The sequence below is a fragment of the Podarcis erhardii genome, assembly GCF_964252035.2.
Source record: "Podarcis erhardii genome assembly, chromosome: 7".
Lineage (NCBI taxonomy): Eukaryota > Metazoa > Chordata > Lepidosauria > Squamata > Lacertidae > Podarcis > Podarcis erhardii.
This window is the reverse complement of record NC_138511.1, coordinates 3,013,893-3,041,650: the sequence shown is the minus strand read 5'-3', so window position 1 is coordinate 3,041,650 and position 27,758 is coordinate 3,013,893. Positions and strand designations below refer to the sequence as shown.

General features: G+C 44.0%; 2 protein-coding genes across 3 annotated transcripts; one reads left to right on the top strand and one right to left on the bottom strand.

Moving 5' to 3' along the window:
- Positions 1-2: 2 nt before the first annotated feature.
- On the top strand, positions 3-15,941 carry LOC309346393 (histone H2A.V). The gene is made up of 5 exons (XM_081870103.1): positions 3-157; positions 5,751-5,828; positions 12,667-12,780; positions 14,117-14,246; positions 15,610-15,941. Exons 1-5 carry the CDS (start codon positions 155-157, stop codon positions 15,669-15,671), a joined length of 387 nt encoding a protein of 128 aa, XP_081726229.1. The 5' UTR covers positions 3-154; the 3' UTR covers positions 15,672-15,941.
- On the bottom strand, positions 5,847-27,758 carry LOC309346379 (heparan sulfate glucosamine 3-O-sulfotransferase 1-like). 2 transcript variants are annotated; one of them, XM_081870070.1, is made up of 4 exons: positions 27,016-27,758; positions 25,099-25,175; positions 18,562-19,715; positions 5,847-7,377 (listed from the first exon to the last, which is right to left on the bottom strand). In XM_081870070.1, the coding sequence occupies exons 3-4, from the start codon at positions 19,441-19,443 to the stop codon at positions 7,369-7,371; spliced, it is 891 nt and encodes a 296-aa protein (XP_081726196.1). In that variant the 5' UTR covers positions 19,444-19,715; positions 25,099-25,175; positions 27,016-27,758; the 3' UTR covers positions 5,847-7,368. The 2 variants fall into 2 exon arrangements, with proteins under 2 accessions (XP_081726196.1, XP_081726195.1); XM_081870069.1 differs by lacking the exon at positions 5,847-7,377 and having other exon boundaries at positions 15,715-19,715; positions 27,016-27,755.

Genomic DNA, 27,758 nt, shown 5'->3' with positions numbered 1-27,758 from the left:
AGGTTCAAACTAGCATGGCCTGCCCTGATTGGTTCGCGGTGGCCGCGGCAGGCCAGGCTCCCTCCTCGCGCTCAGGCGGGTTATTGTCTGTCGACTTTCTGAGGCGGCTCTAGCTCGGAATCGGGACCGGTCCTCACAGGGCAGCGACGGAACCATGGTAAGCGGGGAGGAGGAATAAGGACGCGGGGCAGGGTGAAGCGACCCTCGCGGAGAAATAGCTCCGGACCGTCAGGCAGGAAGACCGCGCGGGGTCCCGACTTATTTCCAGCGCCGGCGCCGAGGGAAGGGGGTCGGGGGCGGGGAAGGACCCGCGCCAGTTGCGCTCCCGGCTCCTCCTGCGGCGTCCTGGAGCTGGGCTGCTTCGCGTGTCCTGGGGCAGGGACGCGTGAGCTGGAACCCCCTTGGCAAGGGCTGGTGGGGAAGCGAGGGGTGACGCTGCCGCCTGCCTTTCTTTTACGAGGCGCCTTGGAAGCCCCGCCTCCGCCGGGGCCTCTTCCCGCCTCGGAGTGTACCTCGTTTTCGGGGGGGGGGTTGTTTTTTTTAAAGGAAGGTGTGAACGCGCGTGATGCGAGTCTCAGGCGGATACTCTTGGTGGCGGCGGCGGCGGGATCCGAGAGCCGCGCGCAGCAACTTCCAGAGTCGGGGATGTGCGCGCTTGGTGTCAGCCCGGGGTCTGCCTTGTGTCACGTGTGAATCCTGGCTCTGGGAGGAATCTTGTGGAGCATGTGCCATCTTCACAGACGGGGCGGCTTCTCCTGTCCCAGACGCGCCCGAGAGGACAGGCCGAAGGGCCTCGTCGCTTCTCCAGGCAATTGGAGGTGGTAGGGGGCAGCTGCCAAGCGGTGCCAGCAGGCCGGCTCGTCACCACCTCCTCGCCTCTCTAAGGCGCGTCTGGGAAGAGATTTCCTAGCAACGTAATGCTGTGTAAACGTCAGGCGCTCCGGATTTACTTCCTGACGCGGGCTTCAGCTTGAGTCTGACGGGTCCCGCCAGAAGCGGCCCTCGATGTGACAGCCTGGCGCACTGGAGCCCCTGCCTGCCGCTTCGGGAAGTGGCCTTTCTGCTCCTCCCCCTTCGCCAAGTCAACGGGGTTGTAGGCGAATGACGTCTGAAGATGTGCTGCCTTCCAATGCAGCGTGAGCCTATGCGTGTTTACTTAAAAGCAAATCCTACTGGTTGCAGGGGACTTAACGCCCATCTTAACCATGTTTAGGGCTGTTTAATTGGCGCTAAGTCCAGTTGGTCTCAGTGGGACTTAATTTTTATAAACGCACATAGGATTGGGCTGCAAATGGGCAGGCTAAAGAATAATTTTAAGTTTCACTGCTGATGTGGTTGCAATGCTACTTTAAGGTTTTAGTTTTGCAAGCAGGAATTTTTTTAAGTATTTTACTTAATGGTGAGATACCTTCCAGTGAGCAGGTTAATAGGCAAGGAGTTATCACTTCTTGCTTTGGCTGCAAGTGACTTGATCTGTTCTCTTTGTATTCAAAGTTAATGTAAATTGTTAAAGGATACAAGATAATTTATATATTCTTATAGTTGAATGCCCAATAGAAAAACATTTTAATCACGGTTATTTGCATAATAAACCTAAGGTAGAGACTGTCCCAGTAAGATGTCACTGAAGTTTGCCTGTCTGGTTTAAAAGCTATGCATGTAGAGCTTAAACGTTTTTCTGGCAGATCTGGCAATTATTATTCATTCTGCTCAGTTCTTCTATATCACTTGGAAATAACTTAATATATTTCAATCTTACTTTACAAGTCTGCAGTAATCAAGTTTGATATAGCATTCTAAATTCCAAAGAAATTGCTTGCAGAAATGAGCAGCTTTTGTTAACTTACTGTCTGCATGCAGTTAGCATTGTGTCCTTAGACACAAGTTAGGTAAGATTCTAACTGTTGACTGTTTTTGTCCCATAATATAAATATAATCTTAAGCATAGCTCATAGGGAGCATTGAACTTGGGGCAGTTTGAACTAAACAGGCTTAGTACTGACAGTCTGATCTAAGATCTTATCTTTCTACTTCATCATAAGCTTACCATAGAATACAGGGCTCATCTTTTTTGGTGCAGCTGATGTGACTGGGTAAATGGTTAATTCAACTGCTGAACATAATGTGACAGGACTGATAATTTGCAAAATTATCAATTTTGGTTTTATAACCCATTGAGCCTGACTTTTATTACATAATTGGCTTTCATTTTTCTTTAAAAAGCTATAAACTAATAGTAAAGTCTGTCTTTCAGCAAACTGTAAGATATATTTAAAACATTTTGTACTCTGCCTTTTGACTAAACAAGTTTAATACAGCTTAAAAATAAATTAAACAGTCCAATACAGACAATATAAAAATAGTATATAAAAATTGAGAAGTGAAACCAACACCAGGGGTTTAAAAACTAGCAACTTAATAAGGTTTAATCTGGTGATAATTTAGTTCCAGGTAAGCCTGTTACGATATCCCTTAACTTACACATCCCCTAATGCATAGCTTTGCTTGTACAAGATGCATTATGACTCAACAGAAAATTCAAATTTAGTTTGAGAAGTCTTTGGAAATATGGATATAAAATATACAGCTTATTTAAAAAAATAAAAAATGTATGGAGACAAGGGAGCAGCAAGACATTAACTGCAGTTAAAATGCCCAAACAGTAGGCAAGGTTCTCAGTATGTGCAGGTGTTTACATGCAACACCTACCCATATCTGAGGGTTGCACACAAGCGATCGTCAGGAATGAGGAGCCTGCGTCTGTCGGCTCCCATCAGCCTCAGTCAATATGACCAATGATTAGGGAGATGGGAATTGGAGTCCAACAACATCTGGAGGGCAACAAGTTCCTAATCCCCTGGGTTATGCAATATGTGAGCATCTCAATGCTGTGTCAACAGCTTTTGAATAGCTATTTGTCTCAGGTTGTGAATATGCCCCATTGAAACAAGTGGTTATTTTGGTGTAGGGTTGTTCTACCTGACACGGAGGTAATCTGAAATGATTATTGAATTAAATTATCTTAAATCACGTGTTCATAAGTTTCAGTAGCACTTAAGTGAACACAGTCTAGTTACAGCCATGTAGTTAAAAGGTACTGTATTTACACAAATCTAATGTGCCATCGAATCTAATGCTCACTTCAATTTTCAAAACCTTGAAACGAAAAAAGTATTTGCTGGTGAATGTAAATGTGCCATCAAATCTTATGCACACCCTAGATTTTGGAACATAATTTAGTAAAAAAGCGTGCATAAATACGATAAAATATCTCTGGTATTATCATCTGGCATCTGTACAACTTTTCCTTCTTCAATAAAGTAGATAAAAATAATTTCCTTTGCTAAAAATATATGTGTGTGTTCAGTTAGATTATCTAGCTTGATTGGAGTCTCTTGATTGGCTTATCAGTCCATAACTTGAGTGCTAGGGTCTCAAAACCAAGTCCACATCCATCATTGCTCCTGCTGTGGTACCAGCACAGATGTGCTGCCAAAGGTGGAGAAAATATATGGTTCTCATCCATTTCTTCCTTACAGAGCTTGTGATAGCCCTTTAAAGCCTGTTGGTGGTCAGTGACACCCTTCATTAGCTAATATTGGGGGGAAACCCTGTTTACAGTGCAGCAGCTAAAGCATATTTGTAGGATCAGATTGACTGTTATACCTTGTGGTTTGGAAGTACATTACTGGCAGTGTATTTGACGTAGATTCTGATTCATTGTATGTAAAGCTTCACTTGGTCCTGTCATAGCTTTTCTCCTTTAATTACTATCTGGATAAATGGGTCTGGCATGAACATTATTAAGTTAACTCTTGTGTAGGCCATATGTTCTCTTGTTGGCACTAGAGTTTTACATTATAAAATGCCCAGATTATTAACATTCCTTAAAATATAGGGTCAAAACCAAGTAGTCTAAATTATTCACTTTCCTTACCTTATTTAATTCAATGTATAAGTTGCCAAATATTTTCTAGGTGACTGAAATTCATGAATGCAACTCTACACTCCTCTTGGCACTTGTGTGGTCCTCAGAAACGTAATAAAAACCTGGATATTTTACAGTGTAATCCTATGTACAGTGGTACTTCGGGTTACATATGCTTCAGGTTATATACGCTTCAGGTTACAGACTAACCCAAAAGTATTACCTCGGGTTGAGAACTTTGCTTCAGGATGAGAACAAAAATCATGCTCCGGCATCAGCGGGAGGCCCCATTAGCTAAAGTGGTGCTTCAGGTTAAGAACAGTTTCAGGTTAAGAACGGACCTCCCGAACGAATTAAGTACTTAACCCGAGGTACCACTGTATTTTTATTCAGAAGTAAGTCTTTAAGTGTTCAGTAGACCTTTTTCCTGGGCAAGTGCTTAGGAATGTATCTATTGGTTCAGCTATTGGGAGACCGCTGCCTCAGGAGAGTGAGGAAAACACTTAGGGATACCCTGGCCAGCACTTCTTTAATCTCCTACCTTCAGGCAGGAGATACAGAAGTCTAGTCAGCTGCACCAACAGGTTAAATAACAGTGCACACAGGTGGTGTAGGGACAATAAAGGTTTGTTGTTGTTGTTGTTATTATTATTATTAGCTTGTGAAAAGAGAGTTTCTAGCTTTCAGGATTCCCAGAAGCTCTTTGTGCAAACTTAATTTGATTTGAGTATTATAGCACACAACTAAAGTCGGCTTGTTTGTGAGCAATATTTTTAATCCTGAAAAGTGTGTATAATCTAAAACATTTAGTTTCAGGATTTGAAACATCCTAGAAAATATGTGAAAAAATACACAAATCAGTGTAGTTTGCATTAAAAAATTATGATGTCCCAGAGAGACATCTAATTGAGCATGTTTATTTCACTTGCATTTGGTAAACAAAGCCAAAAACTTTGAAACTGCCAGACTTACCTAATAGTATTTGTAGTTGGCAACTACATTTTGTTACTATTCTAATGAAGTTATACAACAGAACACTTTCTAGAAAATTTTCCATCCCACACCACTGAGATGTATTAAAATGAAAAACTCCATATCGGCCTGTTCACACCTGTGTTTGCAAACCACTTAACAGCTTTACATGTTCCTTCTTATGCATGAGATGATTTGAATGTTCTTCTCTGTGAATTAGGCTTCATGTAGATACAGCCAATAGCTGTCATTCTTCTAATTACAATAGCACTTCTGGGACTACCTTAATAATGCTGGCCACTGCAAGTTGTATCCATGCACCCTCTGTTCACATGAACATGTCTTCATATGATCTTGCATGTAGAAAATAGCTGCTGGTTCATTTTTATTAATATTAGGCATGTATGACATTTTAAAATTGTAATTCACCTCTTACCATTTGGTAAAGGATGGTATAAAAATCCCCCCAAATAAATTAAATAAACTAGGATTGTAGCCCTAATTAGATTTAGTTAAAAATGTACGGTATTTAAAAGTATGCTTAGAATTGTGGCCCAGTAGCTTGTATACTCTACATATTGACATATTTAAAAGCAATTTAGAGTCTTTGGGTTCTTTTAAATTTCCTTCCTGCACTTGTTTTAACAGAGAATGACCTGAAGAACAAAATTGCATTCTAAATATTCCATCAAGACTGCAGGTTTTGAATTTATAGGAGACCTATAATTACATTTTTTACCTCAACAACCATGTATTATCAACAGTGGTGATAAGATAGGATTTTAAAAGCTCTTCTCTTTTCAGCTGACTTGTTCAGTAGATCTAGTTCATGTTTTTATTTCTTATTTAGGCTGGAGGCAAGGCTGGCAAGGACAGTGGAAAGGCTAAAGCAAAGGCAGTGTCTCGCTCACAAAGAGCTGGACTTCAGGTAAGTTCATTTATTGTAATAACTATTGCAAATGCCTGAAGATCTACCAAAGCTAATATAAGGTTTTTCTATGGAAAAGGGGGCCATATATTCCGGCAGCCTCCCAGGTCTTTGCTGCAAAAATATTAACACAACTGACATATGGCTCTCAGATCTGCAGCTTCTTAAACCTTGCTCCCTTAGAATCATTCCAAACTAAGTTCTATCGCTGCCTGCTAGGGATCCCTTCTTGTGTGTCTAACATAGCTGTCTGCCTGGAGGTCTGGCAAATCCCTGTTAGCGCTCGGATATGGATTCTGAAGATCCATTATTGGTTAAAACTTATATTTTTCCCTGTTGGGTTGGCACCCTTAACCCTACTGGATTTCTACCAATCCAAATGGAAAGCTACACTGCATGAAGAGCTAAGAGGCTTTGGGTTTTCCCCACAGGCCCTGATAGCTGTAGGTTATGAGAAAGCTAGAGCAATAATCCGCCAACGAATTTGGGGTGTGGAACTGCAGTGCCACATGAGCAAGATGAATAAACACCCAGTAATAAAAGATAATGGGAGAGGATTTCCCCCAGCACGTTATTTGTCAAAATTACAAATACCTAAAGATAGACGGTCATTTACCCTCACTAGATTCAACGTGCTGCCATCTGCCTTATTGCAGGACAGATTCGAGGGTAAACCATACGCTGAACGAGTCTGCCCCTGCAGCTTGATGGAGGTAGAAACTGTCTCTCACGCCTTGTTACGCTGCCATTTTTATGGGGATATACGCTCGGTATTTATTACCCCTGCTATGCAAAAATCTCCAAATGAATCCGAACTTCAATGTCTAAAATCCCTGGTAGAGTACAAGGATCCTGAGATCATCTTAAGGGTAGCCAAATTCTGTGCAATTGCCATAAAACTTAGGGAACAAGCTGTGCTATCATAATGATTAAGGCCTTAAATGATAATTTTAGGGTATATGTTAGTGACTAAGTTTTAATTTATATATATATTTAACTGTATTGTCCCTGTTATACCTAATTGCAAATTCAAATGTATCCCTATCGTGTTTTATGACTTCTGTGATATTGTATGTGGGCTGGAACTGGTCTGTGACCGAAATAATAAATTTGTCATTCGAAATAACTATGATCTTAAACTAGTCCAGACCCAAGACCCACCTTAGACTCCCAACCAGAAACATGGGACCCACTTTCACATTTTTGTGTTTTAATATTATAAACTGCCCTGTGATCCTTGGGTGAAAGGTATTATTATTATGATTATGATTATGATTATGATTATTATTTGTTTCATTCTTGATACGTGATAGTGCTAGCGTCTCACCACATACCATGCACCAATCTGCTTCATTTCTCTTTCTGCTTATCCCTTCTTCCACATTTTCTTCTCAGAATGTTTTATACTTTCCTTTTCTCACCTTCTGTAACATTTCACCTCCTATTTCTTCCCTCTCCATCTCATCTCACCTTACCTTGCTTTCTTCCACCTTGTATCATCTTTAATTCAGTTCTGCATGATTCTTGCTCCCTCCTAATATCAAATTGCCTGAAATAAAAATGGACAGGATTTCTGGGAAAGCTTTACCATACTTAGAACCTAATATAGGGGGCGGCTGTTATCTGTTGCCCCTTGGTTGTATGATGAAGTTTGAGGAACCTCCCTAGATTCTCCCACACTGAAGAAACATACAGTTTTAGTTGTAAAGGAAAACAAAAAAGGGTTCCTGAGAGTTAGTAAAAGTTTTGTCATTTGATAAGTCTTTTTAAAATTCAACTAAATAAAACTAATTTTCATTCCAAATCAACCCTGAAATATTAAAGTTGCAGTCCTGTGCATGCTATTTGAGGGTAAGTTCCATTAAAATAAGTGGGCCTTACTTCTCAGTAGACATGCATATGATTTGTACATTACTTTAATTAAAATTAACTTGGTTCCTCCTTCCCTGGGGAGCTGAGTCTCCCTTCCCATTACTGCATTTTTTCCTGTCATCTTCCACGATTGCCTTTCTTTCCCTCTCTCACAACCACCTGTCTGCTCTCCTTGTGCACATTTCCCTGAAGTCAGATATCAGGGTCGTAAGGCAGTTCCATCTCATATAAGAGGAGGAAACACAAATCAAACCATCTGCACATTAAGCATTTTCTGGCAGGAGTTACGTGATGCCCCCTTACAGTCCATTGACTTAATCATCCAAATTTCATAGACCAAATGGAGCAAACAGCACGCAGACCTAGTGGTGGGAGGAAAAAATCCTTAAATAAGAGACACGGGGGAATGATTAATGGACTTCAATGTCTGTACACTAATGCGCAAAGCATGGGAAATAAACAAGATGAGCTTGAGCTCTTGGTACAGCAAACTAAATATGACATAATAGGCATCAATGAAACCTGGTGGGATAAGTCCCATGACTGGAATGTAATAATGGAGGGATACAATCTATTTCAGAGAAACAGACCAGACAAGAAAGGAGGAGGAGTGGCGTTATATGTCAGGGATGTGTATACCTGTGAAGAGATCCAAGATTTAGAACCTCAAAGCCAAAGTGAGAGCATTTGGGTCAAAATTAAGGGAGAGAAGAATAACAGGGACCTCATTGTGGGAGTTTACTATAGATCCCCAAGCCAAACGGAGGACATAGATGATGCCTTCCTGGAACAGATGGCCAAGCATGCAAAAGGAAGGGAGATAGTAGTAATGGGGGACTTCAATTACCCGGATATTTGCTGGATGTCAAACTCAGCCAAGAGCATAAGGTCAAACAGATTCCTCACTGGCCTTGCAGACAACTTCATTGTCCAGAAAGTGGGAGAAGCAACAAGAGGAACAGCCATTTTAGATCTGGTCCTAACCAATGTTGATGACCTGGTTAGTGGGGTAGAAGTAGAAGGATCATTAGGCGCGAGTGATCATGCTCTTCTGAAGTTTACTATACAGCGGAAAGGAGCAGCCAAGCATACTAGGACTCAATTTCTTGACTTTAAGAAAGCCGACTTCACAAAACTTAGGGAAGTGCTGGGTGAGATCCCATGGACAGTAATACTAAAGGGAAAGGGAGTTCATGATGGCTGGGAGTTTGTTAAGAGGGAGATAGTAAAAGCACAACTTCAGGCAATACCAATGAGACGGAAACATGGAAGGTGCCTAAAGAAGCCAGGGTGGCTATCTAAAGAACTTTTAACTGAGTTAAGATTAAAAAAGGATGTGTACAAAAAATGGAAAAGGGGGGAAACCACCAAAGAGGAATTCAAACAAATAGCCAGCACGTGTAGACACAAAGTCAGAAAAGCTAAAGCACAGAATGAACTCAGGCTTGCTAGAGAGGTTAAAAGCAACAAAAAAGGCTTTTATGGGTATGTTCGTAGCAAAAGGAAGAACAAAGAAACAGTGGGGTCACTCAGAGGAGAAGATGGTGAAATGCAAACAGGGGACACAGAAAGGGCTGAACTCCTCAATGCCTTCTTTGCCTCAGTCTTCTCCGATAAAGAAAACAATGCCCGACCTGAATAATTTGGAGCAAATGATTCAGCAGAGGAAACACAGCCCAGAATAACTAAGGAGATAGTACAAGAATACTTGGCTAGTCTAGATGTATTCAAGTCTCCAGGGCCAGACGAACTGCATCCAAGAGTATTAAAAGAACTGGCAGATGTGATCTCAGAACCACTGGCAGTCATCTTTGAGAATTCCTGGAGAACAGGCGAAGTCCCGGCAGACTGGAGGAGGGCAAATGTTGTCCCTATTTTCCAAAAGGGGAAAAGAGAGGACCCAAATAATTACCGCCCAGTCAGTCTGACATCAATACCAGGGAAGATTCTGGAGCAGATCATTAAGCAAACAGTCTGTGAGCACCTAGAAAGTAATGCTGTGATCACCAATAGTCAGCATGGATTTCTGAAAAATAAGTCATGTCAGACTAACCTGATCTCGTTTTTTGACAGAATTACAAGCCTGGTAGATGAAGGGAACGCAGTGGATGTAGCCTACCTTGATTTCAGCAAGGCATTTGACAAGCTGCCCCATGATATTCTTGTAAAGAAGCTGGTAAAATGCGGTCTTGACTATGCTACCACTCAGTGGATTTGTAACTGGCTGACTGACCGAACCCAAAGGGTGCTCATCAATGGTTCCTCTTCATCCTGGAGAAGAGTGACTAGTGGGGTGCCACAGGGTTCTGTCTTGGGCCCGGTCTTATTCAACATCTTTATCAACGACTTGGATGATGGACTCAAGGGCATCCTGATCAAATTTGCAGATGACACCAAACTGGGAGGGGTGGCTAACACCCCAGAGGACAGGATCACTTTTCAAAACGACCTTGACAGATTAGAGAACTGGGCCAAAACAAACAAGATGAATTTTAACAGGGAGAAATGTAAAGTATTGCACTTGGGCAAAAAAAATGAGAGGCACAAATACAAGATGGGTGACACCTGGCTTGAGAGCAGTACATGTGAAAAGGATCTAGGAGTCTTGGTTGACCACAAACTTGACATGAGCCAACAGTGTGACGCGGCAGCTAAAAAAGCCAATGCAATTCTGGGCTGCATCAATAGGAGTATAGCATCTAGATCAAGGGAAGTAATAGTGCCACTGTATTCTGCTCTGGTCAGACCTCACCTGGAGTACTGTGTCCAGTTCTGGGCACCACAGTTCAAGAAGGACACTGACAAACTGGAACGTGTCCAGAGGAGGGCAACCAGAATGGTCAAAGGCCTGGAAACGATGCCTTATGAGGAACGGCTAAGGGAGCTGGGCATGTTTAGCCTGGAGAAGAGGAGTTTAAGGGGTGATATGATAGCAATGTTCAAATATATAAAAGGATGTCACATAGAGGAGGGAGAAAGGTTGTTTTCTGCTGCTCCAGAGAAGCGGACACGGAGCAATGGATCCAAACTACAAGAAAGAAGATTCCACCTAAACATTAGGAAGAACTTCCTGACAGTAAGAGCTGTTTGACAGTGGAATTTGCTGCCAAGGAGTGTGGTGGAGTCTCCTTCTTTGGAGGTCTTTAAGCAGAGGCTTGTCAACCATATGTCAGGAGTGCTCTGATGGGGTTTCCCGCTTGGCAGGGGGTTGGACTCGATGGCCCTTGTGGTCTCTTCCAACTCTATGATTCTATGATTCTATTCTATGATTCTATGACTTTTAGCCTGGAACTTGACACTAGTTCTCTAGTTTCTGACCTATTCAGATTGTTTGGGGCATGCTGTCTAAGCTTTAGCCTAAAAGAGTGTTTCTGGTATTTTTAACACCAGGTAGATGTGTCGTAGAATTGAACATGCTTTGAGTAGCTAAAGAGATATTGTGTTTCCCCCTAATCCTTACTGCAAAGTGCTCTGACTACAACCTTTAGCTATATTCAGTGTAAACTATCTTTCCTAAGTCAAATGAGCTCTTTACTTCCCCTTTCCCGAGATCCAAAAACTGATAAGGATAGGTCTGGTACATCTTGGATATCTAGAGCATCCTGAAGTTTTGTATTGACCACACCTGGGTTTTGGTGTGGTGTTTTGCAATACTGTATTATTCAGAGAGAAATCTTTTGACAAGCTCAGTTTTGGCAAATGGTTTCATAGAATGCATTTAAGTATAAGAGTAACAAATACAAGATAATTACCTTAGTAGCCTTCCAGGTAATATTCCTGCCATGGACATCTGTAGAGTAGAAACCTGGTGACAACCTGCACATCATTAGACACCTGAGTTTTGGCAGAGGCAGCCTTAAATAATAGCTAGAGATACTGCCATCCATGAGAATCTCTCATCAGAGCTGCTGTTTCAGTTCAAAATGTCTTACTGCTTCTGACTAATGTGTGGAAATCTTATTCACTTACCTATAAATCTTGTTAGGAGCAAGACCTAACCCACCAATATCTCATTTGGAGGTCATGGGAACCAATTAAGTCTAGCTTTGTAAAATGCTAAGTGAGCTCTTGGGAGCTGTCATCTTGTTGGTCATGTTTTGCCTGTTTGTTTAAATAATGTTTTCCCTTCTCCAGCTTGTTTGCCATTTTGACTTTTTTTATAATCCTAAGTTTTTGACTTGTTTGAGGTTTTCCATGTGCTTCCTATGACTTTGGCAAATAAGCACCCTTCCCTGTGAGGAAGTTACCACTTTTTCCTGCCACTTGATCCAGAAGAGGCAACTCTTCCGTCTTGTCTCTTTCTTCTGCCCCCAACTTCCCACTCCTGGCAAAAATCTGATTTTTGTTGAGTTGTGTGTTTATTTAAGGAGAACTTAAGCTTCTTGTATTAAAGAAAATAATAGTGTGTCTGATTGGTCAGCTGCAGGGACTTCGTTGTCCTTAGCCTTTGCCAGTTATTTGAATGCTTGCCCAATGAACATTTTTAGAATTTTATTAAATTAAGAATATAATACCATATACACTGTGGAAGCTGTTACACTGCCTTAAGAATAAGACACACAGCATACTTTCTAGTGCTGAAAATTTGTTTTTACATTTATGAATGAGCTCATGGAGCTCATTACTGGTTTGCAAGCATTGTCAAGAAGCCTGGTGCCAGGCAGTTTGGCCTGTGAAATCCAGCTTGAACTGCAACACAGACCACATCACGCCCTCCCATTTCCAGTTTAAGATAATGCAGTGCAAGAACTGTGTGTGACTTGGCATTTGATGACCAGTCTGTTAAAAAACAAAACTGCAACTCAAATCCTGACTAGTTCTATTAGATGAGGTGCCTCTATTTTAAATGCACCCTCTCTCTCTCTCTCTGGAAATAGTTCACTGAACCAGATGTCAGAATTAATTACCTTTGGAAGAGCAGTGTTGGCTTTGACCATGTATCCTGAACAGGTCCTTCTGCTTTCAGTTCCCAGTGGGTCGTATCCATAGACACTTGAAGACTCGCACCACAAGCCATGGACGAGTTGGTGCTACTGCTGCTGTGTACAGTGCTGCAATTCTCGAATACCTCACTGCTGAGGTAGGTTCTGAAAATTGATCTTGTTAAACTACATGATCTGAATGTAATCAAAGGCCCAGATAATAGATTGGTCGGTGGAGCCTGGCAGGAACCTCCAGAGTAGTATAACCTAGCTGCTCCTGCTTTCTTTAAAAACCTGTGTTTTAGCTGCCCAGATCAAATAATTCTGCAAGAGCTTTAATGGCTAACATACTCTATTGATTATGCTTTCTCTCTGGCTTAGTTTTTTGCGTGGTTGAGTTTGGGGTGAGTATGTGTTTCTGCTAAATCCAGAAAAAAAGAATTGCTTTCATGGCCTACACTTTTAATTTATTTGTTTACTTCCCATCTAACATATTCCTCAGATGGGGTGGGGGTAATATGACACACATTAGAACACTGTGAGGAATAGGTTTGTGGGGGGGGGTGTGTGAGAGAGACAGATAATAAAATGAACTTGTGTGTTTTAGGTAAAGGCAGAATCTGACCCAGAGGTTATTTGCAGTTATTACACTTGATACATTTGTATCCTGAATATGAAAGCAAAACATTTTATGGGAAAAGCTCACTACCTATGGGGGGAAACATGCAGCAAGGGGTGGGGAACCCTTTTCAGCTCAAGAGCAACCTTCTGTGCCAGTGGTGGGTGGGGGCCAGACAAAAGTATGTTGTGCAAATAATGCAAATTTTACATGCTGAGACACCCTTCTTCATTTAGACAAAAAAGAAGCATCAGAATTCAAGGACATATTCCAGTCAGGCAAAAGCACTTGAGGTATGACACCAGGCCTATGAGGGGTGTGGCCCAAGAAGAATTGCAAGGGCCAGATCTCTATCTGGAGCTGATGTCCCCCACCCCAGCTTAAACTGACTTATTTGTTTAGAATACTGGCCCTACTTTATAGCCCCTAAAGGCTCTTGAAGCGGGCACTGAATTATGTGGAGTCATAAGCATAGAATTGTAGGGTTAGAAGGGACCATGAGGGTCATCTAGTCCAACCCCTTGCAGTGAAGGAATCTTTTGCCCAATGTGGCTCAAGATTATTCAGGCTGCACTGCTGCCCTCATCCTGGACCTTCCCTGATCAAGAAGAGAAATAGTTCCCACCAAAGTCATCTGAGGCAAGGGAGTAGGGCTGAGCCTGCTGGGTCATCTTCAAGGAATAGTAGTAGATGGTTATTTTTAAAAAAGAAAAAGAAAATTTAGTTTTAGGTACCTGAGCTTTTGCCTCGAATCTACTAAATTATGAAAAAAGTAGTCTGTTGCAGTTTGTAACTTAATTTTGAGTATTTTCAGTATTTTACTGTTCAGTATTTACCTAGGAGGTTGGCATACAAAGCACTGTTTCTTCCAACAGGTTTTGGAATTGGCAGGTAATGCCTCCAAGGATCTCAAGGTAAAACGTATCACTCCTCGTCATTTGCAGCTTGCTATTCGTGGTGATGAGGAATTGGATTCCCTTATTAAAGCTACCATTGCTGGTGGAGGTATGTAGTATTAGAGCTTCTGGAAAGCTTGGATATGAAAAGTACCGCATTTTTCGTCCTATAGGGCGCACCAGCCCATAAGACGCACCTAGTTTTTTAGGGGGGAAATTAAAAAAAAATATCCCCCCCCCCCTCCAGCCGCGGGGCTGGGGCGGGGGAAGCCCGAGCTTCCCCCAACCCCAGCCCCCAGAACAGGCTGCCGCCCGCAAGCCTTGCGAGCTCGCGGGACCTCCCGCTGGGCGCACAAGGCTTGCGGACATCTGCCCAAAGCATGGGGCATGCTCCACAGCGTGCTTCGGGCTGCAGGCTGCTGCCCGCAAGCCTTGGGAGCCCGGCGGGCACTCCTGCCGGGCTCCCAAGACTTGCGGATAGCTTCCTGAAGCCTGGAGAACGAGAGGGGTTGGTGCGCACCGACGCCTCTCACTCTCCAGGCTTCAGCGAAACCCTGCATTCGCCCCATAGGACGCACACACATTTCCCCTTCATTTTTGGAGGGGAAAAGGTGCGTCCTATAGGGCGAAAAATACGGTATATTTGGAGACAGGGTGGCTGAACTTAAATGTATCCCTTTAACTACTCTGCAGGATGTTATAGATAAGCAGTTTGCCAAGTGATAAGTAGAATCGTGATATTCTTCTTACTTGGATTTCTGATTATGCCAGGGTGTTTGGAAAACTGCTTATTTTGCTTGGCAGAATGTTACACAGTTGATTTACGTTGTAGTTGCATGTACTGCCATGGCAAGTTCTTACCACTGTATGAACCAAATGGGTACTTATCAGTATAGTTTTTAGTTCACTGGCTTAGTAGTAGCTTTGATAGTGATGGGTTCTTGTATTTCACCCTGACTACTGTACTAGGTGAATCTGGTATAGAGTAGGTCTCCTGTAAACTGTGTTTTGCACCATCTGTTTTTTTGGTGAGCATTCTAAGTACTCCTCCCCAATCATTTATAACTCTTTAATTGAGGCTCCAAACCAGGCCAGGGAATACAGTTCTGCTTCTCGGTATGTCCCAGTAAATCTTCAGATCCATCTTGGTAACATGAGGGAACCTAACCTGAAGAACACAATCCAGATTATTCCCTCCTCCCCACCCCTCACCCCAGAGTATAGTAACTCTGTATGGCACCATTTAATTGTTTTTGTAACAAGAAAATTAGGCCTTGAGTCAACATTTGATCTAATACAGCTACATAGCTGCATCCCAGTTCTCCTCTTAGTGTGTTCAAGTGGATTTTTATTGAAGGGTTTGGTAAGCATAGTTCTAACAGAGTTAGCAAAATATGTTATTTGAGAATGTATTGATATGAGTGCTGAACTATTGTGCATTCTTCAGCTCTAATCCATTATTCTCTTTACAGGTGTAATTCCTCACATCCACAAGTCTCTGATTGGAAAGAAGGGGCAGCAGAAAACTGCATAGAGAGGAGTTTTAAACAGCCCTCTTCCTCCCTGTCATTGTACTGTAACTGGGACAGAAGAAATATGGGGATATGTGGAATTTTTTAAAAAAATAGTTAAATGGAAGAGCATAGACAATTGACTGTAGACTTAAAACATTTGTATGTTCTTTAGATTCAAAGTTTGACACAAAAGTACCTTGTTACGTGGCAGCAATTTGTGTGTTGATTGGCTAGGTTTCTCCCATGTGTTTTATACAAAAATGGAACTGATAAAACCATTTTTTACAAAACTTGTTCTTGTGTATCATTCTGGGGTAAAAGGGTCATTGCAGCAAAAACATCAGTGCCCTAATATCCTATTAGAAATTTTAAAATAAAATAAAATCTTTCCAAATTATAGACTTTATGGTGGCCGTGTTCATGGTTAACTTCTGTGTTCTCTAGCTGATTGATTGCTGTTGATCTAATACAGCTACCACAATTATCTAAGTCCGGCATTTAATTTAAACTTAGTAGAATATACAGAGTTTAATGCAACTGAGGCTGCTAAAGCTCTCCCCCCAGCCCCAGGATAGAAGTACTGTCTGAACTTGTGAACGGTGTGAGGATATAATGGGAAAGGTGTGGGGATGTGTATAGTAGGAAGAAGCCAAAATGCATCTTTTCTGCCCTCAGCTGGTGAACTGCCCATGGTTTAGTTGCCTTGCGCTGAATTATGCTGTGTCCTTGAGCTAGCACAATCACTTGCTTCAGTGTCAATGCCTTGTTGTGCTATAATGTACAAAATTTTCTGTAACATGGTGCTAAACCAGCAGCGCTGCCATGCTTTTATTAGCAACCTTGTCAGTGTGTGATTTGAGCCCTTTGTGTGGAAGTTCTTGGGCTGGCTGTGCATAAGAGTAAGGTTGGAGAACTAATAAACTACTGTAATGTTTTTAGCTCTTGTTAGGACTGCTTCATACAGTGCAATTTCAGGCAATATGGTGACAAATAATAATAACTGGAAGGTCTCCAATCCTATTCTCGTGTATTTGCTTGAGTGCCTTCCAGGTTCTTGGCATGCCTGAATCGGTTCTCAATCTGTATCCTGGGATTATTGTTTCAGATTGGGACAAACATTCACACTCACTCTGGCATATATATATATATGTTGTAACCTTTAAGCTAGGGCATTGTAGGAAATGAATGGGGCTCAATTATTCTCGGTTATATAGGACTCTGATTGTTTATCTATTCCTGTTAGTGATGTGCATGGCTTTCATGAATTTCTGTCCATTGTATCCTGTTCTCAAATTGCTGGATAAGGCAAATAATGGTTTAGGTGGATGATATATAGGGCAAGGCTATCAATGGTTACTAGGCACCATGGCTGTGCTCTGTCTCCATAGCCAGAGATAGTAAAGCTTCTAAATCCCGGTTGCTGGAAACTACAGGAGGCGGGGAGTGTTCTTGTGCTTGAAGATACCCTACAGACGCCTGGTTGGCCACTGAGAGCAGGATGCTGGACTAGAGGGGCTATTGGCCTGATGCAGCAGGTTCTCACATTCTTCTGCAGTTGTTCATATGAATATTAGATTGGGAGTTTTGGTCATTAGTAATATGGATGGATGGTCGACAAACAAAGCCTAGTTTATTTTAGCATGCATGTGCCAACAAAAGAAGCCAGTGAATTGGACCTGGTTTGATTTCAGTTGCCCCTTTGCTAGAAGCTGTGCCTTAATACCGTAAGCACAATGGTAGAGGAAAGAAAATGAAGCAGTGCAGCACACTTGGTACGGAAGGCTGTAACTGAAAGTTCCAATCCCTGCAATACTGAACCTTTTGATGATGGGAGACAAGAAAAACATTTCAGTTTTATCAGTCCATTTGGGCCGGTTAGTTACATACAAGTGACATCCTTGGTACTCTTGGCCTACCCTAATCATCACTGTATATTTGACACTTCTCTATATTCCCTCATTGAGCATGTTCATTCTCTCTTGACAGATTATATCTTGTCAGTGAATGCATTTCTATTAGAAAATACTTTTTCTAAGCAGATAGAGGAGGAAGGAAGACTCATGTATGTGAATCAATGAGAGGAGAATGGATTGAAATGAAAATTGCCCTTTATTCTAGTTGATGGCCTGACTATAAGGACTTGATATATTTATAATAGATTCAAGATATCCAAATGGGTATATCAGACTTATCTGTCCTGTATTCAGTTAACACAAGTCAGATCTTACAGAGTACAGTACTGTACTTAAGGAACTCTTGTCTTTGGAACTGCTGCCCTATGTTCAACAGAAAAGGAATTACTTGGCTTTCAGGTATTGGTCATTAAGTGGATGGAACAAAAGTTCCTGCAGCTGGTTGTGTTGTGTGGGAATATTGGAGAGACAGTTAACGCTGAGAACAGATGGCTTTTCACCCTTGGCTTTCCATGCAGCACACAATTGCTGGGAATAGATGCCAAACAAGATGTGGATTATATTTTGGACTGCAATTCCCACTAGCCTCAGCCAGCATGGCCAGTGGTGAGGGATGATAGGAGTTGTAGTTCAGAGCATCTGGAGGGCACCAGCTTGGGGAAGGCTGGCCTAGAATATAGCATTTCCTGGGCGCATAGCTGCAGAGGATATAGCTCCACTTGCTATGAATTTTTTTTTGTCATAGCGCGCTTTCCAGTCTCCAGTGTGAAAGCTACTTCTGTTGTGCTGTTTTCCTCTAAACGTGTGTACCACTGAGCAAAGCCCATATTGATAGAGCTCTTTTCCCAGCCCAGTCAAAAGAAGAGAGTACAGACCTCTACCACAAAAAAACTTTTTCTAAACATCTGGAGGCCATTCTCCGATTTTTCTCTGTCCCAACAGAGCACCCCTGTAAGCCCCAAAGCAGAACTTAGCACCAGTTGAACGTTCGACCCACCATGGCAAAGAAGTTCTCGTTGTGTTCACTGAAGTAGGTGCAGAGTTGCTCAAGCAGTACTTCATCAACGGTGGGATGAGGTCGTCCTTTGGATTGGTCTAGGCAGTGCTGATACCCCTTTGCTTGTAGGCAGTAGAAGCCCTTGGTCTGGTTGAAGTAAAAGTTGTCTGGGCCAAGGTAAGGCTCCAGTCCCAAGAAGTGCTCTACGTGGCGCATCTCTGAGAGTGGCTCCCGGATCAGGGTGCCTCCATCCACCACGTGAATCTGTGACCGGGGAAAGAACTCCAGCCACCGAGCCAGGTGTAAGGCATACAGGCTGCGCTGCATGGCTTTGTACCGGGTGTTGAGTTCCTGGCCCTGCCTCAAGAGAATCTGCTCCAGAGCTTGGTAGGGCTTGTGCCGTGCCTTGCGGTTGTGAAGGATTTGTGTATAATCAGACACCAACCTTTCCACAGGGTCCCGTACGATCAGCAGGAGCTTCATTGAGTTGTCCATAGCATGGATCCTTTCCGGGGCTTTGAGAGAAGAAAAATAGCCTGGTGTCTTTTCCACGGTGATTTGAGTGGGGTGTGAAATAGGCATCTGCTGACTATACCAACCAAGTCCTTTGCGGTAATTCTCCTCCACATTGAAGAAATGCACCTCGGAATGGGCAGCTGCCACCTGGGGATGCAGACTCAGCATCTCCAGCAGGGCCCGTGTGCCTCCTTTCCGCACTCCAATAATTATGCTTTGGGGCAGTCGTTGCTTCCAATCTTCACTTGAGATCTGAGTGTTGTTTCTTTTCCATGGGGCTTTCCAGGCCCAGGGGATCTTTGTTTCCTCCTCCGTGTTGATTCCACACATCTTCAGAAGCAGGAGCAGTAAGCAGGCTCTAGCCATCTCTAAGTCCGCTGAGTGAACGTGTGCTGAGGAAAATTGTGTGTTGTTTTTCCTAGCTGAGCTATTCCATCTCCAGGCTTATTAACTGGGATTTCACTGCATGCAGGCAGTTGTGCTCTTACCTAGGCATCTTCTGTCTTCACAATGGCCTCTGCTTTTGTTCTAGTTCTGGATTCCGCTGCCAGGAGCTTCCTGCAATGTGGATCTCCAAAATCACTTCAACAAAAGGTGATTCACTTACCAGCAGCCTAGCTCAGGGAAGTTGCTGCCACCTGAGAAAATGAGAATATTATTGTGGGTAGCTCAAAAGGTGCTGAGCAAAGCAAAACATAACAGGCCTTGTTTGGAAACTTTCATAATTTAAGCACGCGCGCACACACACACTCTCACACATGAATGAATAAAATCCAGGTACCCATTAGCTACTTCTTCCTAAAATGGGTTTGTATCTGGTCCCTGGTAGGTACCATCTTTTTCTAATGGAAGAGGAGGGACACAGTTTGGCAGGGGGGACACAATATGGAAGGTTACAAATGTTAGTAAGGAGGAAGTAGCCAGCTGCAGTTTATTGAAATGCATTTAACCTACAAATAAGCCTCCTCCGCCAGATTAAGGTTCCAGTGTTGCTGCCAGTGCCCAACTAATTAGGAGTCCTAATTAGCTGTTGTGGCTCATAGCTGTTGATAGTGGCTTCTTGGTTAGGAATTTGCCTAATCCCCTAAAAGCCATCTAAGCTAGTGGCTATTCTACATCTTATGTCTACAAATTATGTGTTCAGTAAAATAAAATGCCATGCTGGTAGCAAGCATGAACTACCAGAAAGGTGGGGAGAATATCCTGTGCCCAGGTTTTTATTTTTTCTTCCATTGAGATAGAGCCCAGATTTTGAGATTTACAGCTGGCCCCCCAAAATCATTGGCACACTGCAGCTGTCAGATATGCACAAAGTCACAATCCAGAGAATCATGCACGTGAAAATTGGCACTGTGGGCAGAATTTGGCACACATTTCTTAGTAAGCATAATGGAGGGCGTTGCAAAACCAATGCGTGCATCTACTGGGACAGCTGTATTTGCATGCTTATTTGTATCTTTATACAACCGGTACAGTAAGTCACACCAAATCACCCAAGTCTTGCACTTTTCATACCCTGTCATATGTCTGAATTGCAGCTGTGGTGCATTTATGGCACAGACTTCCTATGCTGGAATTGCCCACAGTTTTCTCTGTCTTGGGCACCCCTCAACCAGATGAGTATACAGAGCACAGAGATGTGCACTTTTTGGGGTCTGGATGCAGAACACACACAACAGTGCTGGCTAACTCTGGGGAGAGTAAACTGCTGCTATGGCACACACAATTGAGTATATGCCAGAGAGTGGGATGCCTGAGAATTTCAATATTATTTTGAATGAAAAGCAGATGTGAGTGTGTGCAGGCTCTGTCTGTAAAAGGCTGCTTCTCTTGGGGTGGAGTGTCTCTTCTGCACAAGCACTTGTCCCTTATCACAGCCTTGGGTTTCTATGCCCAAAGCCCCATATCATGGTTAGATAACCTGCACCTCAGTGCTAAAATTCTGCAGTCTACAAATCAAACAATTTTGCACAATTTCTCTTATTTTGCATGTGCTGCATAGTAAGGTAAAACAGCCTGAACATGTTTACTTCTGATATGTTGTGAGGAAGGGAGGTAGCCCAAACCCTTGGAAATCTCACAAGGGGCCTTTCTGACTCCTGAACTTGGACTAGGCATTGTGCACATATCTCCCAGATCTTTGCTAGGCCAGGCCTAGAAACGAGAGTCACCATCCAAGCCAAAGTTTTAGCACCATTCAGGGTCATGCTGCTTGGAAGTCTGAGCTAAAAAACTTTCAGTCAGAAGTGAGAAATGGTTCGGGGTGGGGGTGGGGGTTCCCCTGGTGGGGTTTCTGCTTAAAATCTCCCCCGCCAAGCAAAAATAAAAAAATTAAAAATCACCATAGGATGAGGAAGTCTATAGGTGCCTATGACTTTTCCTTAAGTAGCTGGGATGGGAGGGTGTGCGTGTTCATTCCCACATGAATTTTCCACCTTTTAGACAATTGCGCTCTGGTTTCATTTTTTAAAATAAATTTTAATTTCTGTCTTTGTGAAGGATGGCAGAATATGTAGTTAGTTAGTTAGTTAGTTAGTTAGTTAGTTAGTTAGTTAGTTAGCTGGGGAAATCCACCCAGATGGGTGGTGTATAAATATTAGTTTAGTTAGACAATTCATGCATGCATGCATGCATGCCTGCTTCATATGACCAGTGGATCTTCACATGTACGGTTGATCTTTGACCATCCTCTTGATTTATATAGAGGAGTCATGCCTATAACTCAAAAGGTACTTATCTTGAGTTGGTTTAAATGCAAACAGATTTTCAGGATGCTGAATTCTGGGAGAGGGAGCTGCTGTTGCCTGGAATTGTAGCTAGCAGGCACCCCTTGCTGGTTTCTAGGCAAAGGGGAATCTGTGCTGATCTCCACCAATCCTATTTATCTCCCTAGTTTTGAACCTTTGCTCGGTCTGAAGCTTATTGGGTGACTGTCAGTCATATTCAGCCTTGTCTACCTCACAAGAGTGCTGGGAACATGGAGGAAGGGAAGGTCTTCTACTATGACTACAAACACACACACGCCCTAGGCAGGCGTGTACTGAGCTGATCGTGGAGATAATGGACCTGCCTTCTCCCCACCTCATAAGAATGTTTCAGCTCTCCTTCCTCCTAAATGAGACTCAGGAGGCTGGAGCTCAGGATTCTTGGTGTGTGCATCTGTCTAAATTCCTCTCCAGGGCCTGACGTGGCGTCACTTGGTGCCATACTGCTGCTCTAAACAGTTTGATGAACTCTGCTGGAAGACTCCAGGGGCAACTCCAGTTCCCTGCACATGTTTAACTGAGCTCTGGCAAATTTCGCACTGCGGCTGCCAAGTGGCTGCTTCCTGGGGCTCTTGCAAGTGAAGGCAAGATTACTGCCTGCTGCTAATCAACGGGTACAAATGGCTGTGCTCATACTGTTCAGTGCATGTCAACAGGTCTTTTGCAGGAGACCAGATCTGAATCCTACTCTGCTGCACTCAGCCCACACCCCAGCTTTCCTGCCTGACATGGTTGCCTCACCTTGCTTAAGAGGAGGACTGTGGGTTTCTGCAATTTCCCTGCATTTCGATGGGGCTTGCCCAGAAGAACCTCTCAATGGATTGTGACATCCCCCCCAAAGGCAAGTCTCTCAGTCTCTCACTCTGCTATCCCTTAAAAGAATCAAGCAGCCTGTAGTGGTGGAGCATATGTGCCCCAGATTCGATCCTGTCTTCACATCACAGGATCTCCAAGAGTAGCATAGAGGGAGGAGGTCTTTGAGGTCTGCCACCAGTCAGGCAATTTTACTGTGTTGGAGAAAACAACAGGTCAACTTGCTGGAAACCTGCAGCAGGCATGAGGAACCTTTGGCCCTCCAATGTGTTGCGGAACTCCAGTTCCCATCATCCCGGGCTGTTGGCCACACTTGGTGGGGCTGTTGGGAGTTGAAGTCCCTCAACATTTGGAGGGCGACAGGTTCCCCACACCCATGCTACAGAGTTGGACCATTGGCCCAACTCACCCAGTGTTACTTGCGTTGACTGGTTGTCAAGATAAGGCTGGCAATGGGCTTGGGACATTCTGCATGTGACAATGTGCTCAGCCATTGAGAGATGGCTTTCTCCACTCAGCAGGGATAGCGAAAATGTGGCCCTCTATATATTGTTGGTGTACAACTCCCCCATCTTCCCTAACCATTGGCCATGACTGACAGCAGCTGGAATCCAGCCCTACCTGGAGGGCAGCAGGTTCCTACTCTCTGCCCTATAGGAACATAAGAAGTTGCCTTATGCTGTTAGACCATTGACAGCTAGCTCAGTGCTGTCTTCGCTACACCAGCTGGAAGTGACTCCCTTGGGCTTCAGACATGGAGTCTTTCCAAGCCCTCCCTGGAGATGCTGAGGACCTAAAGCACATGCTCTACCACCAAGCTACAGCTTTTGCCTGTATATTCATGTGGGCCCTTGTGGCTGCCAGCTATGCGCTCTCACTACAGGGGCACACAAGCCAGTCCTGTTGGATGTCATGACCTGTTGCTGCTGCTGCTACCTGCCCCTGCAGGTGGGCAACAAGGTGGAGTGACTGATGGCAATGGACACTGTTTGGAAGTTGTTTTCCTGGCACCTTGCTTTTCTGTAATGAGAAAGATCCCTCCAGTGGGGAATGATTTCCACTTCCTAAGACTTGCTAATGATAGAGTATGACATGTTTGGGGTCCCTGGGGCAGGCAGCTGGCGTACCAGGGGTTGCCAGGGCAACCAGAGCTGCAAAAAGGTGTAAGGGGACACCGGGAGAGGAAGGCAGGAGAGAAAAGGAGGAGAGTGTTTCTGAGGGAGATCTTTGCAGAAGAAGGAAGAGGGATTTGAAGGATGGCTGATGGACAGGGAGGGCAGCGCTTGCTAAACACCAGAAGGCCGGTGTGACATAACAGGCCACCAGGAAGAGGCAAGCCAGGTGTAAAGGAGGACAGGTGAGCATGCAGCATTTCTGCAGGCCTCAGCTCAGTGACAGAGCATCTGCTCTGCACGCTGAGATCCCAGGTTCAATCCCCAGCATCTCCGGTAGGGCTGGGAGAGACCCTTGCCTGAAACCCTGGAGAGTCCCTGCCAGTCAGTGTAGACAATACTGAGCCATATGGCCTGGCTTGGGCATAAGGCAGATTCCCATGTTCCAGCTGTTTTCCCCCTTGAACCTGCCATCATCTCTGGACTCATCTCCCGATTTGATGGGATCCTGGGCAAAGGAGCTTCGGATCCCATCCCCCAACTCTGTCTGTAAGACATCTTTGGGCATATCTGGCAGCAGTGCTCTGAGCAACAGGAGAGGCGGGCTGAATTTTAATTTCCCACCATACAATGTCAGACCACGGCAGGACATTGCTCCAATGGCAGGCTGTTCTTTCCCCCCATAACGGGTCTCAGGAGCCCTGCTGAGCCCTGGCAGTTGCCCAGCGATGCCTGGACCTGAGGACTCCCTGGAAACCAACTCTTCTCGGCAAACTTTAATGGTTTTGCACCTGGACACCATAGAGTAAGAAACCTGCAATATTGCTCCACATGTTGCTGGACCTCAACGTCCGTCATGCTGGCTGGGACTCAGAACTAGTAGCCAACTTTGGCAGGCTCGCCCGTGAGCAGCACAAAGGATATAGAGGATGGTTCTTTGCTGTGAAAGCAAGAGATCCCAGTGCACCCGGAGAGAGCAGCAGCTCTGGCCTAGACCCCTGACCAACACAAAAAGCAGCTCCACCTGCAAGGACCAGCGATCCTCTGTGCCCTTCAGCCCACTTCTGGTGATATATAAGCTCCAGGACATCAGAAAGACTGAAGAGGAAGGAGAAAGCGGAATTTGCAATGTTTGAGGGGGAGGTGGGATAGCTCTGTCAGTGGATCATGAGACTCTTAATCTCAGGGCCATGGGTTCAAGCCCCACATTGGGCAGAAAGATTCTTGCATTGTAGGGGGCTGGACTGGATGACCCTCGTGGTCCCGTCCAACTCTACAATTCTGTGATTCAATGGGGAAGATACGGTGTTAAATGTTTATACCGACTGTACCTCCACTGGCAGCGATGGGTGAGCCCAAGGTTGCTGATTCTATGTGCAGCATGAGAATACAGCAGAGGCATCAGTTCCTGAAAATAGAGACAGGAGGAAAAGGTTAAAATAAAAAGGCTCAGTCAATCCATGCAATTTTGCAATTCAGATTTTTTAAGAAATGCACTTTTTGAGAATCTAATTAGCATGTGGATTTGTTATTAGGAGTTGGCTAATTTGGCTGCCAGTCCACTCCCAAATGAGCTCTTGCTACAGCTTTATCATCAGTACCTGATAGATGGCTTTCATTTAGTTTCCAGAATGCATATAAGCATGAGCAACCAGGGAGGGGAATTGTTTTACAATTATTTTTTGTTTTTGTAGGAAGGGTGGGGAGTGCTGCTTAATGTTTTTCTATATTATCTCTTACAAAAATTCAGTAAAGTTTAAGTTACAGAAACACAGACATAATGCTGGGCAAAAATTCAAAGCACTGCCAAAATACTAACTGTGCCAGAAAGGAGGCATTAGTTTTAGATGTTGTCAAAAAGAGAACTTGAAAGTTAAATTAAAGCTTCCTGTGATTCTGGCGCATGTCAGGTAGCACCAGTCATTTAGGGGTTGCCATCCCCCCCCCTTCTCTTTGCTCCATTGCCTTTAACAGCAGCTTTATCTGTACAAGTTTGCAGGTGATCATATTTATCGCCATGGTGATAAAAGCATTACCAGCTTATTTCAGCAGATCAAGCTAAATAATAAATAAGGGGGCAGAGGTCTGAGGTCTGTTGCGAAGGGGCAAGGTGCGTGCACATTTTGTAAACAAAGGAAAACATCAGTGCAAAGTGAGGGGGATGACAATAAGCCAAGAGACCAGGAGGAGCAAGGGAATGGAGGATGCAATTTCACATTTGTGGAGGCGAAATAGAGGAACACAAGAAGTTGTCTTATACTGAGTTAGACCCTTGGTTCATCCCACTGAGTGCTGGCTGCTCTGGCTGGCCTTGGCTCACCAGGATTTCAGGCAGAAGTCTCTCCCAGCCCCACCTGAAGATGCCATTGGGCATTGAACCTGAGGTCATGCAAGAGAAGGAAGTTGTTTGGAAGTGTAGAGAAGTTGGCATGGATTATGAGAAGTGCTAGGCTGCGTTTTTGCAGGAGTATCACACCCTCTCCACAATGCCAAACACAGGAACACAGAAGACAACAAGTGTTCCTCTCCCAGGTGTTGTTTTGCCCTCAGAAGTATAATAATTGGATTTCTGTCCAAGAGACCAAGCAGGTGCTCTGACACCACTGTGCTTAGAACCCCAAGTCTACAACCCAAAATGCTATGGCCCACATCAGCATCTAAGACTTGTTTAGGAGAGGGGACAGAGCATAGGCAGCAGTGCCAGATAATTACAAAATAAATCAACTCCAAACCCACACCAAAGCAAGATCTTTATTAGGACCAACTAAAATGCCTTGAAATAATGAGCACACTTTTGCATTCTCCCACTCTGTTAATCAAGGATATTAAAGCTGGGGTAGTGTACAGGGTACCCCAAGTTTGCAATTCATAACAATTTTGAACTACAATGCAAGAAGAAAGGTTTTGCAGACATAACTGGATTTTGCCTCTCAGGGAGGATTAGCCCCCTTTGCAAGATGCATCCAGGTCAGTGGGACCAAAAATGATGGCAATGCCCTCTCTCATTTTCAATAATATAAAAACTAGTATTTATTCATTTTTTTTCTCCTAATTGAAACACACATAGACCCCATGGGACGGAAAAAAATAAACAGCAAAATTATGTTTTTTATACAGTATTAGCAAAACTGGAGATCAGTGTGCATTAGCTAAAACTCAAGAGACGCCAGTTTGGCAGCATTGCCCACCAGGTCTTCCCCTGCACAGGCTGGTCTATCACCTCCATCTCCCCATAATCAAATTCTTACCTGTCCAGTTCCAAGCCAAGGGCTCCAGAGGAAGCAGCGGTCTCCACCAGCCTCTGCGCTCAGGCTGCCTCTGCCTCCCTCTAGCTCCTCTGCCCAGGGACAGCCTCTTTGTACTGTGTCTCTTGCCCGCCCACAAGCACATGGTGCTCTCTCTGAGCAGAAATCCTGTCCTGCCCTCTTTCCTTGGAGAGGGAGAGAAAGAGAGAGCATTGCAGTCTTCAGGGGACCGTGTTAGAGAGAATAACAAGCAATGCAATGGTCTGTGCAGCTGAGGAGAGGTTGATGTTCTGCTTGCGGCAGAAAGATGAAAGATGGAGGGAGCCAGGGAGCTGGATAGGCCAACCGTGAGCCTGTCGAAATCCCTGGCACAGTCTGGTGCCTGTGGGGCCAGCTAAGCCCCTCCAGGGGAATTGGGGAAGGGGGGTTAAGCCCCATGCCACCCTTAAGTGTACAGCTATGTTGAGGGAGTTTGGCCCCTGAAGAGCTTCAAAACAAGGAACTAAACGGAAGCACCTCAGAAACTGACCTGCATCTCAGAACATTTTTAAAATTGTATTGTGTCACCTCTACAGAGCCTTGACTCCTTATACATGAACCACTAGAGGATCAACCTGGCCCCACCGTTTGGCCAGAGAAGCAGCAGCTGCAAGGAGCTTCCTTCCCTCCATTCCTGCCAGGACAAAAAGGGGCTTCAGTTGGCACTTGCTCTGGGACTGCGGGGCAGAAGCAAAGCACACTCAGTC

Coding starts and splice junctions, on each gene's coding strand:
- LOC309346393 (XM_081870103.1), top strand. Junction 12,781..14,116: donor TCGAATACCTCACTGCTGAG/GTAGGTTCTGAA, acceptor TTCTTCCAACAG/GTTTTGGAATTGGCAGGTAA. Junction 14,247..15,609: donor AGCTACCATTGCTGGTGGAG/GTATGTAGTATT, acceptor TTCTCTTTACAG/GTGTAATTCCTCACATCCAC.
- LOC309346379 (XM_081870069.1), bottom strand. CDS start 19,443: ATGGCTAGAGCCTGCTTACTGCTCCTGCTTCTGAAGATGTGTGGAATC.